Here is a 19,125-nt window from a genome sequence, read left to right on the forward strand (position 1 = left end):
CATTTTTACTGTAGTTTCTGAGCTTAGATGGTATGAAAACAGAAGATCGAATTATATTCTGTCAAACGAAATAGTCACTATAGCTCGTAGAGGAATTTCGATTCCTAGTCCTTGATACATTAGATGAATCATAAAAGACCAATGTAGATGAAATGTTGACTTAACCACAAAATTGACTTGTGGGAGCATTTTTTTTTCTGATATAATATAAAAAAGGTTTCTTTTTTGTTCTAGGTATCCTGAAGGCAATTACATAATATACACTATAAAATGTGAGGTGATTGAGTTATCTATACATTTGCCTCTTTTGTTTTTTTTTAGTAATAAACCATCATCTTTTGGAGGATAAGTTTTTGGATCTCTTAGAGGACAGAATATTGGAAGCAGCAGGGTTTTCTGATTCAGCTGATTAGAATGAGATTGCAGCTTAAATAAGGACAGAGGTGTTAATAGGCCTAATTGGGCCTAATTTCCTAACCGACCTGGACCAATAATCACCCAGAACTGAACTCTAGTTTCAGACAGAGTCCAAGCATACATATCCTAGCCCATATCCGGCCCACACAAGCGCTTTTGACAACCATGGACCCAGTTACAGGCCCAAGGCAAAGACTCTAGGGAGCTAAATTGGGCCTAATGGGAACTCATTCAGCAAGTTCCATGGTGGGTTGGCCAACTCCCTGTGGGCATCAGAGTGGAATGAAAGCCAGAAGAAATCTTCCAAATCCTCATCATTGTTTCATTTCTTGCTGCAAAAGTAAGAGATCCAAAGTACAATGGATTTGTTGGTTAAAACGAGTTGACAGCAACCGGACGCTCTAACAGAAACATGAAATTGACTTGTGGGGAGAGATGAGTAGGTCCTTGAATATGCTAATGGAAAATTTGTTAAATAATGAGCAAAGCTAACTTTGGAACCCAACCTTACTACCAAAAGAATTCCCCTGCAGAGTTGGCATTACATTTGGCAGAAGGGGACTGGTGTGACTCACAAGGGGGCTGTGCGATCACCAATCTCCCCATGCCATTTGACATCCCGGCATGCAGGGAAAGTTTGGTAATAGGATTGGGCTTCATAACCTTTTTCTTATATAATAAAAGGAAGGGTAGGTAGGGAATGGCAACCCTTGTACCCCTATTTAACCTGGAAAAAAATAGCGAAGGCCGTTTGTGCCAAAGGAGGCCATGCATTAGCTCTAAGAAAGAAACAGCTCAACTTAACCATTTTATTTTGGTACAAAGCTCAACTTAACCGTTAGCCCATCTTTCAAACAAGTTGTGCTGGTCTCTCCTATCTTCGGATTTTTTATTTTTATTTTTTATTTTTTGGTAAATTTTTTTAGTCTACATTGCCTATGACAAATGGATTTGAAGCCTGGAGATTAAAGCTCCACTTACTCAAAAGACAAATTATATCCTACACCGTATGCATCAATATAGTTGTGCACCATGCTAATTACCTCGTCTTCTTCCTGTGGGCCTATCACCAAGACGAGTGTATGGTGATTGAGGTTTATAGAAAGAAGACAAGTTGATTGGTATGGTGCACAATGATGTAGGATATAATTTTGCCCTCTCCGGATCACCTATTTTGATATCCACCAATATATTCGAGGACCTGCACCTAGCATAGTAGCTAGAGACCGGAGCATTGGAATGACTAGTTAGATATTTTGGTAGTCCCAGCAAGGTGGGCTCAAAGGAAAAGAAGGGTTATAAAACGCACCTTCAACAAGAAGGAAGACAGCCTGGAGAAAAGCACAGAATACGCAAACCATGAGAAAAAGGAGTGGAGGGAATTTCCCACCTTTCATGCTGAGTTCCCTTTAAATCCTAGAAGGTGCTTCATCACCAACTTTAAATGGTGAGTTCCCTTTAAATGCTGATACGATAGCACCTATAAGGAGTTGTCTGACTGCGACCAATTGCCTCACCAACTTGTGATACATATGGTCATCAAATTCCTAGGTCAAATTATGTTTATATAGCTCAATACAATATTATAATATCAACAGCAATGGATCGGTATAGATGTGTAACAACGTTGAGGAAAATAGCACACTAGGAGACGAGTTATTAGACCTAGAATGGCTGGACTTTCAAAAAACTTCTAGAATGTCAAAGGCAGCCACTGCTGCATCAGTCAATGCCATAGTAGCAATTAACTAATCCCTTTTTTTCCTTCGAGAATGGTGGCGATAGTACTCCCTTTCCAAATCAAATTTATAATTTCTTCTTAGCAAAAGCATTGAGAAAGAGACGTGACATCCAAAACTTTGCAGATTGGTAATTAACTAGTTAGATACGGCCCTCCCTAGCCACAAACATCCACTAAAAATATTCACTTTTTTTTTGCTTTTCTTGCAATTCTTTATTGACCTTGACTTTATTATACTTCAAGATCTCAATGGGCATTAGCTTTTCTATAAAAAAAGGAAGAAGAACATTGCAATGCTCTATTGCTTCTCAGCCCCTCTTGTTCTCCGGCCAACTCTCGATTGTTTGTCATGTACTATAAGCTACATCTCACACATGAACTATTCCCAGTTAAGAGTCTGTACATCTAGCCTTGATGTAAATGTTGCCCATATATAGTTCCATGTCTTTAAAATTTAAATAGACAAGTATTACCACCAAGCATTTGCTTGGATGGTACCATTCCACGTTCTCTTTTGTTTTTTTTTTTGTTTTTTTTTTCTGTTGTTGTTGTTGTCGCATTATGATGATGAAAAAAAAAAACTCTAATATTTAAAGTAGCCTTTTTCCATGTAAAATGTATCATTGGAGTGTCATGAATCATCCATATTTCATATCAAACATATGGCCCTTATTCGCCTCTACATGCATTTGACCTATAAATACTAACACGAACACTATAGTTGAACATTCTATTGAACATCGTCATGCAAACAAACAAGCCACTTAACCATTGATGCAGTGTTGTGCAACTAGGTACACAATCACGATCCTCTACGGTGCTGCAGGATCCATCTACAGCCGCCATCAGAGGATGCATGGCCATTTACACAGTGTATGCCTGTATGGTACCATACATGCTCATGATATATTTATTTGATGATCATTTATATCTTAACGATGGGCATCAAAACCTGCACAGAACTCTTACGGCGCAGCCCGTGGGCCGTAGGGGATCCATAATGATAGGTCCCGAGCTCAGCACCAATCAAAACACGGGCCTACCTTACCTTTTCCCACGTCATGCACGTGTCTTGTTTTTTTTTTTTTGTTGTTGTTTTGGTGAATCATTCCCCTTGATTTTTTTGTCAACAATCATGTGCCTTGTTTTCTTTCTCAAGTACTCATGCATGTGCCTACCATAAATCACCTTCCTGCTCGAATATTCTAAGTCTACTACTTGCGCATCTCATCCGAATGCTTACTAAATAAACCCTCCCGGAGATCATAATAATAATAAAAAAAATGGTAAAACTCCTAGTGTGTAAAATGTGCTGGCGGCCGGGGCGTCAAAGCAAAGATTCGGCGTCAACTCTTACGATCTAGATGAGTAGATGCGTTGAAAGGCAGCCATTTTTTTTTTACCAAAAACAAAACAAAACGAAACGAAACGAAACGAAGAAAAAAAAAAAAGCGAATCCAAGACTGGGCGCAGGTTGCCTACGTCAACCATTTGGCCTCAAAACCGCCTACTTTACCTCTTTCTTCGCTCTGGGAACGAAGCGAGCTGGTTACCTACTCCTCTGGCGAGGAAGAAGCCCAACTCCCATTTTGATATCTCTCTTTCAACAACGATGGGCGCTTATACCTTCTCAGTTCGGCAACGGCAACCCATTGACAACGACGGTTTGCCGCATCCTATCTCAATCCATCACCGACCCGGGGGTCCCATCCTTACCAAATTAAATCCAAGACAAATTCAACACCCGGTTTTTATAATCGGTGAGATTGGCTAGTATTCTGCACACAGCTACATATGTATGTTCCTCTATAATTAACTAATCGAATATTTGGGTGATGCAGGTGAGCGAGAAGGGACAGGTGAGCGAGAAGGGAAGAACGGAGAGTCATGCGAGAGAGGACATGCAGGTGAGAGAGAAATTTTACCATGCCGTGGAGCCTTTCACACACCACGTATTGCATGTATTTTTTATTTTTTTAAAATAAATTAGTAAATATTAGAGAAAGGGTTATGGTTAACACATTCATACACTCTAACTAAGCCATCTCATGCACATAATCTTAACAACTATGGAGATATGTAAGATGGGGATGTAGGAAGTGGAAAATTGGACATCATGACACGCCTATGTTAGAAACTTAGAATGGATGCATACCGTCCACTCTTAAAACATAATTAAAATGATCATTGGAATCAAGGTCGGATGTAAAATTTTTAAACAATATAGTTTAAAGATAAAATTTCGGTCGATCTAGAAGTCGGGTACATTAATTATCTCAATTCAAACATTGAATTCTTTTATTGGATGGGGGTTTAGATGGATAGATTGCGATCATTGCTTTCAAAACTGAAAATTAAAATTAATAGCTTTTCTTTTATTTGGAAACAAAAAAGTAATCACTTTTTTCTCTTCTTTCGATATGAAGGACATATCGTTATTCTTTAATTTCTATACAAAGAAAAATGAACAAAAAATCTATACCGTAAAGAAAGAGACTACCAAACCTAGGTGCAGTACGCAGTTTAGGCAGTGACCAACTTCCTCGACGTGGAGTTGAACCAGCCCAAACCTAACACACATATTTCCTCAGCCGGCGGCGCCGCCCAGCTGACCGTTCTTCTCCTCATGGCCTCGAAGTCCTCGATGCAGCGCTTCACATCCATCTTCATCACCCTCTTCCTCTCCGCCGCCGCCTCGTTCCCAGCCACCTCATCGAATATCTTCTCCCACCCCTCCTCCCACCCGCCGGCCGCATCGCAGAGCTCCAGGCTCCCATTCCTCCACTCTGTCCAACTCCACCAGCGGTCCAGCTTCTCCGCCACCTTCTCGACGCATGGGCCCATGCAGACCGGCCGGCAGGGCCGGCACTTGGCCCCGCTCAGCGGGCCCCGGCTCCCTATCGCCGCCACCGGCACGCCGTACCTCCCCGGCGGGAATCCGTACCGGCGGTTGCTCAACACGCAGAACGGCAACCGCATCTCCCGAGGCACGACGTTGGAGGTGTTCAGCTGGGCTTTGAAGGCGGACTCGGAGTTGAGCCCGCGGTAGCCGGCGGTTTTGAGGCGGGGGAGGAGGGAGAGACGGGAGAGGGCGGCCGTCGAGGTGTACCGGTCGCCGACGCCGAGCCGGTCGTTGAGGCCGCCGTATTGCGAGCCGGGGGGGACCAGATAGGAGCCCCGCTCGAAAGCGGCCGGCTCGAGCGGGCCGGACCAGTAGCTGTCCACCCTCGTCCGCACGATCCAGTCGTAGGTGAAGTTGCCACGAGATTCGTGGGATTTTATCAACTCCAGGCAGCCTTCTACCAGGTTGAAGTACTGCAACAAACCCTGCAAAATAATAACAGAAGCTCGTTCAATTCAATACCATGATCAAATATCGCGGAGAGTTCTCCATCTATTCTACAAAAATATTCATAATGACCACGAGTACATTAGATGACAGCCTAGAGCAGTAGCAACATTCTAATTTGGCAGACCCAGTTGGAAATAGTCTTCATCAAACCAATTTAAATTAGCTTTTTAGATCTAAAATTGCCGATTGAAATATTCAATTTTATTTCAAGCACATAAAAAATTAAACAAGAAAATTATACTGATAATATTATTTGATCAAAAAGTGACACGATAACAAACTTAAAAATGAACATATATTTATCGTAAATGCGTATATGGTTCGAGATTCACTTTATTATTTTTAAGAAAAAAAAAAACTAAAAACTAACATGGCTTGGCTCCCAACAGAAACGGAGGGGGAGAGGTGGACGGGCGGGAGAGGGGTCTCCACCTGGATGCCGTTGGGGGAGTCGCGGGCGGCGAGCACCTGGGTATGGGACTCGGTTGGGGGGATTGGGGCGGGGGAGAAGATCCGAACGCCGGCGATCCTCGGCGCCGACTTCAGAATAGAAAACTTGTACGCATCCTTATCGAGCGGGCTGTGGAGGAACAAGTCGGCATCCGGGTACTCCCTCAGCAAGTTCCTCATGATCGATGGCCCCGTGAGCTCAAACCGCCTTGCGCCGCCGACGAGGCAAATCGCCATTCTCGACCGTTCCAGCTCGCGCTTCCTCGACTCAAGAGGATCATCTGAGGAGGAGAAGGATGACAGGGGTTGGGAGGAGGAGAAGAGGAGGAGTTTGAGAGGAGAGCTCCGGTTCATGGTGGAGTAGGTTATGGTGAGGACGAGGAGAAAGAGGAGAGGGGTGAGAAGAAACGGGAGGGACCTCCATCCTCTCCATTTATGGACGGCGGCGGCGGCGGCGGCGGTCGCGGTGAGGTGGCCCGAAGGCCGCGACTGGTGATCGCCACCGCTCCTCATATCATGGCCTCCCGGGGAGGGTGATGGGAAGATCTACTTAGAGAGGGATGGATTAGGGTTTGGAGGGGGGAGTAGAAAGGGCACGGTCTTCGTGAGGAGTGGAGGGGGGAGGAGAAAATCCGAGAGATACGAAGGCATAAATGGGGGCGTGCGGAACGCGCGAGAGGTTTTGGCAAGCCGGAAACCGGGTCGGATTTGCGGACGATTTTGCCCCCCGACGCTGGCGGTTGCCGCCGAGGCTGAAATTAACGGCGGTTACGCCGTCTCCGTATCACACTTTCTAATAATAACAATAATAATAATAATAATATTTTTATTATTAATTAATAAGTTATTCAGTATTACAAATTCTAACGTTCCATATTTCCCTGTAAAACGAATAATGATCGTTAGTTGTCTTTCAAATGAAATCTTCTAAAAATTTTAATGTAAATAATGATCTAGATAGTTATGATGCTAATTTTTATTATTTTTATAATAACACTTTTACAATGATTAGTATTAACTTTTTTCCCTCATTCCATTATTATTATTGTTGTTATTATTATTATTATTATTATTATATATAATATATTTATTATTAAAAAATTTAAAATTGAAAAAAAATAATGGCAGTTAAAACTTAAAACCGTTATAACGGTCGGTGAATCACGAAATAATGCTGTTTGTTGGAACTTTGTCTGGCAAGGTGGAGCCTGGGATTGCATTGGTCATTTTGAATATTTTGCCTTCTTTTCACCCCAAAAAAGAAAAAATGCCTTGGGGTCCGCAATCGTAATCGGAAATTTCGAAGGAATCTTTTAGGAACCATTGCACCTGACACGTGCCCATAACTTGTGGTGCTGCTTCTTTCCTTTTTCGTGATGCAGGATGACTTGTTTTTTTGTGCACGTAAGATGACTTGTGGTTTAGACGACGGGAAAATGGCAACATGGGAAGTTAACAAATATGCTTACAAATGATAAAAGCGCTATCATTTTTCAACATGGGAAGCTATAAAATCCTCCAACAATATGCTTACAATTTTATGAAGAATTGATTGCCTATATAATAGGGCAGAATGTGAATCGTTGCACTTTTATGTATCCTAACAAGATGAGTGGCAAAAGAAAAACAACTATTTTACAATTTTTAAAAATTTAAAATACTAGTAAAGCGCAACTCCATGCCTGTATTGGAAGGACCTACATCTCTCCACTGCTTAAATGCCATGTTACATATCCAAAAATAAAATAAAAATGTCTCTCTCGTAGAATTTTTCTTAGCTTTTTTATATCATATACATTGTATATATATATATATATATATTTGGAACCACCTTCAAGATCTCAAGAGAAGAAGCATTTGCATATTGTTTCATTGTAGAGGTCCCCAAGGAGTTTCTATTGTCACTTATATGCATATACATACATATATACATGTATACATATATATATATATATATATATATATATATATATATATATATATATATATATAATGGTATTTACTTGGATCCTAAATTAACAGAAAGAGTAGATCATCTATCAAGTCATTGCTCAACTCTGTAGTTCGATGATAATACATAGAGATTGGGTACCATTCAGCTGCCAATCACAAATTGCCACAAAAAATCAATAAGCTAAATAATGACAACATATATGACTTTCTATATTTTTCAAACATTAAAATTGGATCATCAATTTGCACAACTGCCTTGTTGGGCTGCTTTCATTGTTCACTAATCTAGTCCATGTAGTTTTTATCTTAATTAGAAAGGATTCAAACATACTCTTGATATAAAAAATTAGAAATAAAAAACATTGGATTCCAACTGTTTCCAGAAGTCAAAGGAGTCATTAGATTGTGCATGTGATTAATACGCTATAAAATCTACCAAAAGATCACCATGCCCCTTTTTTTTATTTCGATTTTATAGAAGGAGACCCAATTGGGACACGAATGAAGAACAAACGGTTCCCTTGGTCAGCATTCGAACTTGGTGGTGTTATATTATCACCTTGTTACTAATATATTAAAAATAAAAAGAGTAACTATTAGCGAGGGAAGCTTAATCATTTTATAAAATCAAAGTGGCGATGGCGACTTCACATGTATACATGTAATAGATTATGATACATCAAGGTTAAAAAGGAAATGGCTAGATCGAGGGATCAAGCGCTCATAAAAGAACCCATTGTTTAGCCATGGGATGATTTTTTTCCCCCTGAAGTGCTTTGACGGTTTCCACCAAAAAAATAAGTTCTTCAACGGGGAGACGTGCCCATGCACAAAATGTGCCATGCAAACACCCTTCCATTGGTTGGCTGGTTGCTCGACAAAATGCCGTGCAGGAACGTGTACCATTCTTTTATGGTTTGCTTTTTATCGTTTGACCTTCTTTCTTTGAATTGCGTGCAACATGCATTCCAGTTGCCTGAGATAGGCCGGGTGAAGATTCCTAGTTCTTAAGCAAGCAGCTTGTTAGAAGAGTAAGTAGGTACTGACCATTGCCTTAGTCAAGTTTGGTGGGAGATACCTAATATTAGTTTTAATATTAGTTATGTTCGCATACGACATAAATATCACAAATGTTTAAAAAACATTTCTAATGTGTTACAAAGGACTGGGGTGGCTTGTATTTTTCTAACCATAAAATTGGAGATCTGCAAGCACTCTGTCTGCACAGATCTTAAAATGGCCATTGTACAATCTTTAGGTGGTTTCATACAAAAAAAATAGTAAATTCTTCTTTTGCCTCACCTTCTTTATGACCCCGTCAATAACGGACATCTAGGTTATAGTTATTGAATTTTGACTTCTAGTGTTGAGTATGTGCCACAGCACGGTGGATGGATGTTGTCGGTTATATATTTTTTTCTTTGGAAAGAATTTATGTTATAAATATTGATTAACTACATTTATAGATTGTTATATCATAATTCATACTCTCTTTATTACACTTTGAAAGTTGATTGGTTTTTTTTTTTTTGGGTAAAATTGAATTTTATTTATGCCAATCTAGAGAAAATGCATATCAGAAAATAAAATGTGTGGAAAACCAAAAAGAATATCCCACACAGCAGCTATCCAGAATACGGCCTTGGAAGGTGACAGGTGATTAGGAAATTCACGGAGTAGAGAAATAATGGAGATTGAAACACATAGAAACAAAAACTGGCAACTTCACAGTTTAGAGACCATTCGAGATTTTCTGAGGACAAGATATTCGCTGTGACGCCAGCCAAAGAAACGAGCGAGAATGAGCTAATTTGACAGCGTCGCTTGAGAAAAAGGAATACTTGGACACCAACTTTGTCTAAAGGCACCCTCTTCCATCACCCTCTTCCCCGACCCCACCCAACCACAAGTGGATTCCTTAATTTTCCAACGAGCAGGGTGGTCTTCCTTGGGATGGCTCCCTCTTGCCGTGCATTGGAAAGTTGCGGCCATGCGATCACGACAATGTGATCGGTCCATGCAATAGATAGGATATCTAGCATCTACTTCAGCTACTGGCTATCATTTAATACATGAATGGTCATGATTGTGAGACTGAATCTCTTCAATTCAATTCCAAAAAAAGGAGGTCTGAATTTGTGAGGACCCATACGGGCGTATGTTTAGTCCCACATCGGTTATTCGCTGGGTAGATCTTGGATACTTATACAGGATAAAAAAATCCAAATAATACCTTCCGGCTAGCCATTTTGGAAGGAATTCTGCATTGTTACAAATGGTATTAGAGCGGGTCCAACCCATAACCTATGTAAACTAGGGAACACTGCAGCACCGATCTATTGGGGTTGACCACGAGCTGATCTTGATGTTTGTTATTAGATTTGAATGGATTTGAACTCTTAGCCTGACGAGGACATCAGGGCTTGAACAGGAAGAATATGCGAGGATCTGTGTGGGCGTGTGTTTAGTCCCACATCGGTTATTCGCTAGGTAGATCTTGAGTACTTATACAGGATCAAAGAACCTAAATAATATCTTTCGGCTAGCCATGTTAGGTGAGATCCTGAGTTGTTATAAAATTTATTTTGGAGTGTTTAAAATGACAGCCTTGCACCTTAGTGAATGATAAAATTCAAATAAAAGCCAAGAATAACATTCACTACGTAAGGATGCTAGAACAGAATAATGGCTATGTAATGGCCAAGTAAAATGACTATGCAATGGCTAAGTAAAATGACCATGTAATGGCCATGTCTTGGTAGTTAAGTAATGGCCATGTCTTGGTAGTTAAGTAATGGCCATTATTTAAATACCAATTGCATATGACATGCATGATAGGAAGCTTCTAGAAACCGTTATAATAGATTAAACTATGAATATGAGCACTCACCTCTATAGTCTACTACTAAGTAACATTTGTGCACTTTGACACTCTTCCCAAGGTTCCAATCTTAGATCCTTTTTTTTTTCTGCAACAATAGAATGGTGATGTAGAAGAGGTCATGTCATAAGGATGTAAGTCAACCTGAGCGAGCAAGCAGCGCATAGCTTGCTTCATAATCAAGATGCAGCTCATTTAGTTTCAAGCCAAACTCAAATTATTCAGAACGGCCGTTTGAGAGATTTGGTGATAGTCGGAGGTCTTTCAAGGCTTTCATACATCTATTTTGAGCTGCTTTTCATGTTCATATTTATTTAATAAATAAAAATAACTATAAATAATAAAATATGTATATTACTTTCTAAATTATATATGTGTGTGTGTGTATATATATATATATTAATTATAAATAAAAATAAACTTTCAACTATAAATTTTTAATCTTTAAACTTTAAAAAATTATTTTTAACTATAGGTCGCGGAAGGATTTACTGATGCTCAGCCAGCAGATCCTTCGTCCTATCTCCTATCTGTTCTGCATTGGATGATTAGCTGATCAGCCACTGAAGAATCTGTGCTATAGAAAATGACAACAAACATCGAGCTAAATCTCGGCGCTAGTTCCTTGCTACAACCTCCAAAACCTTATCATTAATGGTCGGAAAAGGATGTGATGAGCCCCCCAGTGGCTTTCACTTTCGAATACTTTACCAGAAAAGTCTCTTGGCATTGAGCCGGGTGTTGATTGATATCGCAGTGCGAACTTTTCATCTTAATCAGCTTGAACAAAAATCCAGACTAATTTAATAACAAACAGTCAGTATTTATAAACAAGTTAAGCTAGCTTCAGGATAAAAGGCGTTACTTTTTTCACAATCTTAATTTGTATATGCAGAATGAATGAACAAAAACTACTTGCGCCATCAGGTCTTTTTGAATGGCTCAGAAGTGCATGTAGCTTGGATTTGTATGCTCTTTGAACTCATTGTTGTAGTGTGAACTTGAATTTCTCATAGATAAATATCTGTTTGTTTTGATTGTGCCTTTAGATCCTTCAGCTTCTTCAAGATATTGGCGAAGTAGTCCTGCAAATACTTTTCTAAAGTCAAAATGTCTTTCTGATCCACCCCAAGGAGATTATATGTTTCTGTCATGGGAGCTGAGAACACAGTGTCGCTTGAGAGGACCTGAAATTCCACCAATGGAGAGATTCAATGCATTAATCTCAGTGATTATTAACCCACAGATGTACTAATTCAGTCGAAGGGGATGGTCGGAGTCGGGGAGACAACAAAACTTCCTTACTTCACAAAAAAAAGATAACAAGATCAGCTTATTCTCAAGATGTATGTTTGTATTGTTACAACATTTTCTATTAATTGATTGAAATTTCAATTGGATTCCAGTCAGTGCTACCAATAGATGAGAGACCGATATAGAGATTTACCTCTGAAAATGCCAATCGATCCGCTATATCGTTTGTCCACTGGAAACACCGAGTTAGCTGGCGAGTGAATTTCAGGACTGAAACAGGGACAGTGGTTATGTTTGCATCTTGCCCTGCTAGTCTTTCACACAAAGTAATCACCTGGAAACAAAAGAACATTCTTTAGATACTTCAAAGAGAAGAAATGGATCGTTCCCGTAAACTTTTTTAACACAGATCTGGTTCTCTGCTCGCTGTCACTCGAAGAAATATTCTACGACTTCCACTCTTCATGAACACCCGTTGGGCCTTTAAAAGATTGCATCTCTTCACTCAATCAATCAAAGATGATGGACATAATTTTTAATTTTTTATGGATGTGGCATAAAACAAGAGTTGCATTCCGTGACTGAGGTTTGGATAGGAACCAACAGAGAAGTAGGATTTAATCCAAATTCAACTTAATGAAATATGAAATTTATTGTTTAAGTTTGCAATATGATTATGGTGCTAATGTGACATATTTTTAATTTTGTACATTAAATCGATTATTTTGCAATGTCGCATAAGAATTTTTCTGTGCAAACCTTGACGGAAATTTCTATGCAAGATAATACAATATGCCTCGCATATTGTATTATCTTGCATAAGAATTTTTCTGTGCAAACCTTGACAGAAATTTCAGTCATCCTCTTGACATGTCTGAAATTCACAAGAACATACTAAATTCAATATGCGAGGCATAAATGACCATTAAAAAGGGATTTTTTTTTTTAGTATTCCTGCATAATTACCGGTGTTGATATATCAGGCCAGGTCAAAACACATATCAGGATTCGAGTCATCAAGCTTGGACAAAAAACTTCTTTGTTTTTTCTCCTCTCCTTAGTCCACCAGCCCTATTCTTCAGCCTAAGCATGGAAACTCTCGTCTGCTCAGCCTGGACCTTTAACACCCTGTTTAGGGACATATCTATTTCTTGAATTCATAACTTATAGTTCAACTATAAGAAGAGAATGGAATCAGAGCATATCATAGACCAGTTGATATAGATTATGTTCGACATTTTCAATGATTAAGGTCCTGGACAGTATACTAGATCTTTCATTACCTCTTGGGTTGTCCATGCACGAGGTCCAGCAAATGTTAGGAGCTTCTTGTCAACTTTCTCATTACGCATAGCCATAAATGTCAGTCGAGCTATATCCTGGAATCAGCAAACAGATTTATTAACCACACATGGAAAAAAAAAATCTATCTTCAGGAAAACCAGTCCAATGATTTCTACAGTCAAGACAAACAAGAATTCAATAAACAAATAAGAACCTGGGTATCCATGTAAGCGATTCGAGTTGGGGCATCAGTTCCCCACACAGACTTCTCTTCTAGTATCGGCACAGCATACTGCCCAATTAGGCCCTATTGCATCATGCAGTGATAACAAATAAACAAAACGACCAATTCATATAGACTTGAATACAGAAGACAGGAATAAAATCCACAGAGGCGGAGAACCTTCAAACATTACATGTAATGTAGCAAGTTCAAAGACAATGATAGGATATCCCTGAAATCTTTAACTGCCTTGACAGTTAATTTCAAGTGCTCTGGGGATATTCAACTCTCTTATAACTTTTTGACAGTTGATTCCATATGTAAGCTTCATCATGAGAATGGTATCATGAATCTAAAACAGGTCAATATCCAATCTACCAACAGTACTTAATGATCTGCAGGAAGTGCCAAGATATTTTATCTCTGCAATCTTCAGAATCTCAGTTTATCTCTGTCAAAATGAAAGGCTTTACTTTTTACATGGTTGGGTTATCTAGATATCTGAGTCAATAAATCACAAGCAAGACATCACAATATCAGCTGACATAGTAATAAATAGGATTAACTATCATTTTAATCACTAATTCTAATATTTAGTGACTTAAAAATAGTAAAATAAATTACATTTTCTCAGTCAATACATCAATACTATATCCGCTGATATCTTGGATATATCAGTTTATAGTATATGGACTAAGGAAAAAAGATCTGAATGTTTTACTTCTATTGTATCTGTCTGATAGTTATAAGAATCTTAGCCAAGATCTCAGTGAAGATGAAAACCACATGCCTAGTCGGCTAGTCATCTAGCAGTCTGCAAGCCAGAAACAGGGCAGGGTACCACCTGTTTGGAATTGCATGGTTACAAAAAAATAGCGGCATAGATTTCCTTTTTTCAAAAGATAGTAGAATAGTTTTTCATTTAAGTGAAGCAATTTTTTTTCCTTTTAAGAAAAATGGAGGGGAAACCTCGCCCAATTCATTAAGATAACGATCTACAAGAAGAAGCTAGGATAAACCCCACAGAGAATAGAAGAAGGGAGGAACAGAGAAAAGAAAGAGAAGAAGAGAGGAAAGATCAAGGGAAGAAAGAAGAAAAGAGAGAGAAACAAAAGAGAAGAAGAGAATAATAACAACTCAATCCAGAGCCATCAAGGGTTCCCAATGCTGAAATTGTGGGCCGCATGGGAATCCAACCTAAACTTCATGCTGGAGCAGAAGCATCCCAAATAAATGAGCTTAAGATGACAAAAAGGCAAAGCTTCATCAACCATCCAGAAGCTTGACCTCGACCATAAATCACAAAAACAAACTTCCCCAATAATAGTAATGTCTAACCAAGATTCAAGAACCACAGATTGCACCCTCAACACTCAAACCTCCTACGGTCCCAAGCCCTTTGGGCGCACAGAAGCTTTTAGGCCTCTTCGACATTACAGGATATTTGAAAAAACCAATAAAGTGGGTTAAGTTAAGCAAATTTTTGAATGTTGTTGCTTGCACCTAACCTTCTGCAGATGATATAGTAGATGCAATACCATTTGAAGACCTGTTGCTTTATGATCAGTACTTCATTTTACGATCTTCAGTTTAGTGCCTTCTTTATCCAGTTAGTTTTTTATAGCTATCCTTCCATACTTTTACATGGATTTTAGGTGAATCAACTTGAGTTTAAATTTTCTCTTTGATATACTATTTTCAACTTTTGTAGTCAAGTAAACCTCATTCAAGACCATGTTCAAAATATATGTGGATGTGAAATACCTGCATGAAACCACATAGCCTAATAATGATGTAGTTTAGACCAGATTCCTGAAGAAATTTCTCAGTGCAGTGCTTGATTTCCATTAAAGGAACCTCGGGATGCTTATCACAATTGTGGATGGAATAGAATACATACTTCTGAATGTCCATGGCTTTTGCACATTGTATGAGAGCAACTTTTCCTTCCCAATCTACCTAAATATAAAAGTTGATCAGAATGGGCCAAAGCCAAACAAGTGCCAGTTGATCCTTAATGAAATAAATGAAAGACAATTAATAACAGGAAAAAAGAGATAGCTACTGGGTGTATAGTCTAATGTACACATGGAATAAGTGCTTCTACGTGCATCCAAGCATGAAAAGCCATATATTATGTCATAATAAAGCGCTCGATAGGAGATAACAATAGAAGGATTTAGAAGAATTGAAGTATAAATAGGTTGATAAATAAATGCCTTAAAACTGTTTAACCCAAAAGAAGTGATTATAAGAAAGTAAAAAATATTGAATTAGTATCCTCAGGAGTGTCAGTTTCTCTTAAGCAAACTTTTCAATGGAATTGTGCAAATGATGCTTCACGATTCTTACATACTCACAGAAAATATTTTATAAATCATATTAGCTATATAATTTCCTTAAATTATTGTAATAGAAAATCTACAGTAAACTGCACCTATAAATGGAGCAGCAGCAGTAGTCAACCCCAACTCATAAATGGCCAAACCCTAAAATTGTTTTTATGTGTACCCTGAACAAGATCTGCAGTGCCTTGGTTCATGATAAAATTTGTGCTTTTCCATAAGTTTCATAGTTGCTTAGTTTCAATAAGAATATGGACAAGCATTAGTGCATATAGAAGCCTTATGTTCTGGAGGAGGATTTATCAGACCTCCATATGATGGTCATCTTTCAGGACTCATAAGTTAATGAGGTATGAAATTTTGTCAAATTAAAAATCAAAGTTACTATAGCTCTAGACATTCAAAATTTTCCCAGATCTTGTCAAAATTAACAGGAATTGGATGCATTCATGATTCATGGGACATACTCTGTCCTCACAATGTCTTAGAAGCTTACTTTGGACCAGTCTAACTACAAGACTTTCAGTGGAGTTTGGGTTGAAATGCCTGAAAGAACTTGCATTACGATTCTCTCATATAACTGCAGGTAACATAAGACCTGAGAAGCACAAGATGTATTTGTTTGTCCAACGAGAACCATTCGTACATTCTTTGTGGGTAAACAACCAGATAAGTAACTAAGACAAGGTAGAGAGAAAGAACAAGAATGCATCTAGAGACTAATATTCCAAAATTCAAACTTTGGATAGTACCTATACTTCATCAGAACCAAGGGCTGTGGCTTGTCCACATCCTAATAAATTTCTTTCATCAGTCATTCCATTTGCAGGCAACAAGTGTCCAATAAGGAAAGAAAATATATTTGAGATTCATCTATTAAGACCCTCTTTCTTTTCCATGGATAAGATATGGATATCAAAGGACTAGCTTACACAGCTAAGCACTCATCAAGATTCAAGAGAAAGGCCCTCTGTAACAGCGGACCAGAAAATTAAATGGTCTATATTATATAATGTTTGTATCAAATGAAAAATCATCATTTATATGTGTGATATTGCACATGGATGTGGAAGTAACAATGTCTCATAAGAAAGTTCTTTTCAAATGCTTCTAGAGAGCTAAGAAAATAGAGGTGAGCATAAACAAAGTACCATGCGGATAGGCTCTTCTGGCCGTCCTGTTGCACAATCAATTACTGTATGAATACCAACAAGAGTTGCAGGTATAGTCTCTGGTTTGCTGAGATCGGCCTGTTCAAAAAGTAGAAAGGTGCACACTTCAGCATGACTTTGAGAGATAAAAAAGGAAGGGCAGACCTCAGCACGAAATCAAGGGAAAATGTTAAACATTCAGTTGCAGCTGATAAACAAGCAACTAACAACTAATTATTCTTCATAGTTCATACAAACTGAAAACAAGAGCATGCACATAAAGATTGCATGATATGTATGTAACATCCAAATGGGGATCAAGTATGCTGGTGTAAATAACCAGTTAAGTTTTCAGGTAACCCTTACCTTTCCAACCCATGATTTAGATGATCCGTTTCCCACCGAAATTGTTCGCTTGACAAATATATGTACAAATAGATAAGCAAGTTCACTGTAAGAGTGCACCTGAGCTTACCTCACATAAAATTAGGCAAAAGATGAACCTCCACAATTTATTCATTTTGCCTCTTCTGTGTTTTCTCAACAAAAAGCAAAACACATTTCTGGACACCTAAGTGCACTATAAAAATACAGCATATTCAAGTTTGCAAAGGTTGTCAGTTTAAAATATAAATAGGTATTACAGGTATAATTACCTGTATATATAATGCCAATAACAAGCTTTTAAGATATCAAGAGGGTATTTCTCTAGTATCATTGTATAGAACAAAAATAAGAAAACATTCTGATTTGAAGCAGAAAACATATGAAACTTGAAACATACATTGACAACTGTAGCACCCCAGTCCCGAAGGAAGTCAGCAGGAGCTGGCCGAGGCCTTACAAGACATCTAACATCATAGCCTTCATCTAGCGCCCTCCTAACAACCTGCCGACCCAAAGTTCCAGTAGCACCAACAACTAATATACTTGTTGGCCTAACAGGTGTTCCTTGTGATATACTTGTTGCAGCTACAGTCTGAGCATTACATGAAACCTGTAATGGCGTATAATGCCTGCCTGAATAGAGTAAAAGAGTCAAGTGTAAATGTCTGAACAGAGCCTTGGAATTGCAATAGAGATTCCACAGATTAAGTTTTGGATTGCAATCAGATGAAGGACATGCGAAAACTGAAATTCAATAATGAAACAATGAAATGACTTTTAATAAATTGGTGAGTCCCTCCTCATCCCTCAAAAAAAAATAATGGAGCCATCAAATGAAGAATCTTAAGCATCATGCAACTAGCACTCCATGCACAGCCAGAACTATCTTCATGCAAAAGGCATAAAGACCTTAAATTTTGCAACAAGTTCAACATATCAGATTCTTGTACTCGCTAGGCATCCAATTAGAGACCCTATGAAAAGAGCAGTCATACTTAGCTAATCAAAATCAATTGCTGAAAATAGTATGCGCATCTGTGCACTAATGATTCTATAAATGGAATTCCAAGTAGCTGATTTGTTCTACCAATGCTCGAACTCTTAATTAACTCACAAGTTGAGCAATAAATAAAACAAAAAACAGTATAAAAAAAGATTTTTTTTACTCGCCTGGTGAAGAAGAGGAGGAAAGGGAAGGGAAGAGGAGGTCGGCTTGGAGTTGGACCGGCGCTAACGTGCGGCCCCAGGAGAGGGAGGGGAGGTTGGCGCGACGGCGGTGGTGGACGAGGCGAGGGGAGTTGAGTTGGGGAGGGAGAGAGCCGAGCCTCGAAGCCATTGGTAGTGGGAACACTGCTTTTGTTATCCTCTCTTTCGACTTGCCGCGTCAAGTGGATCGAGGCTGGTCGCGTTGCTGTCCGGCATCCGGCGGAGATTTGGAGTAGAAATCAGAAAGAGCGAGAAAGAGGGGAGTTGTGGGTGGGGAGCGGATGGCGAGGCGAAGCAGTCGACTCTATTCTGCCACGTCGAACCGGAATGGATCATGCAATTGCCAACTTGGCTTTCTTTATTTTATTTTCCTTTTCACAATTTCATTGCGACCTTTATCTTAACGATGGGGATGGCATTAATCACGCCTCTTTGCTACCAGTGAATCTACGATACTATCCGGTTACTTTAGCAGGAGAGG

General features: G+C 39.0%; 2 protein-coding genes across 2 annotated transcripts; both read right to left on the bottom strand.

Annotated features, from left to right (window-relative positions):
- Positions 1–4,498: 4,498 nt before the first annotated feature.
- Positions 4,499–6,625, bottom strand: LOC103701079. The gene is made up of 2 exons (XM_008783035.4): positions 5,943–6,625; positions 4,499–5,485 (listed from the first exon to the last, which is right to left on the bottom strand). Exons 1-2 carry the CDS (start codon positions 6,471–6,473, stop codon positions 4,682–4,684), a joined length of 1,335 nt encoding a protein of 444 aa, XP_008781257.1. The 5' UTR covers positions 6,474–6,625; the 3' UTR covers positions 4,499–4,681.
- Positions 6,626–11,575: 4,950 nt separating this feature from the next.
- On the bottom strand, positions 11,576–18,968 carry LOC103701161 (protein HIGH CHLOROPHYLL FLUORESCENCE PHENOTYPE 244, chloroplastic). The gene is made up of 8 exons (XM_017841314.3): positions 18,609–18,968; positions 17,836–18,071; positions 17,052–17,150; positions 15,320–15,514; positions 13,547–13,639; positions 13,332–13,427; positions 12,242–12,382; positions 11,576–11,981 (listed from the first exon to the last, which is right to left on the bottom strand). The coding sequence occupies exons 1-8, from the start codon at positions 18,772–18,774 to the stop codon at positions 11,805–11,807; spliced, it is 1,203 nt and encodes a 400-aa protein (XP_017696803.1). The 5' UTR covers positions 18,775–18,968; the 3' UTR covers positions 11,576–11,804.
- Between the last annotated feature and the right edge of the window lie 157 nt (positions 18,969–19,125).

The sequence above is a fragment of the Phoenix dactylifera genome, chromosome 17 (assembly GCF_009389715.1).
Source record: "Phoenix dactylifera cultivar Barhee BC4 chromosome 17, palm_55x_up_171113_PBpolish2nd_filt_p, whole genome shotgun sequence".
Classification (NCBI taxonomy): Eukaryota; Viridiplantae; Streptophyta; class Magnoliopsida; order Arecales; family Arecaceae; genus Phoenix; species Phoenix dactylifera.

What these genes read in the sequence shown, in the direction of transcription:
- LOC103701161 (XM_017841314.3), bottom strand. Translation starts at nt 18,774, where the DNA reads ATGGCTTCGAGGCTCGGCTCTCTCCCTCCCCAACTCAACTCCCCTCGC. An exon ending in TTCCTCCTCTTCTTCACCAG is followed by an intron (nt 18,072 to 18,608) that starts GCGAGTAAAAAA and finishes TACTCTATTCAG; the next exon opens with GCAGGCATTATACGCCATTA. An exon ending in TCGCTTACATGGATACCCAG is followed by an intron (nt 13,428 to 13,546) that starts GTTCTTATTTGT and finishes TGCTGATTCCAG; the next exon opens with GATATAGCTCGACTGACATT.
- LOC103701079 (XM_008783035.4), bottom strand. Translation starts at nt 6,473, where the DNA reads ATGAGGAGCGGTGGCGATCACCAGTCGCGGCCTTCGGGCCACCTCACC. An exon ending in ACTCCCCCAACGGCATCCAG is followed by an intron (nt 5,486 to 5,942) that starts GTGGAGACCCCT and finishes ATTATTTTGCAG; the next exon opens with GGTTTGTTGCAGTACTTCAA.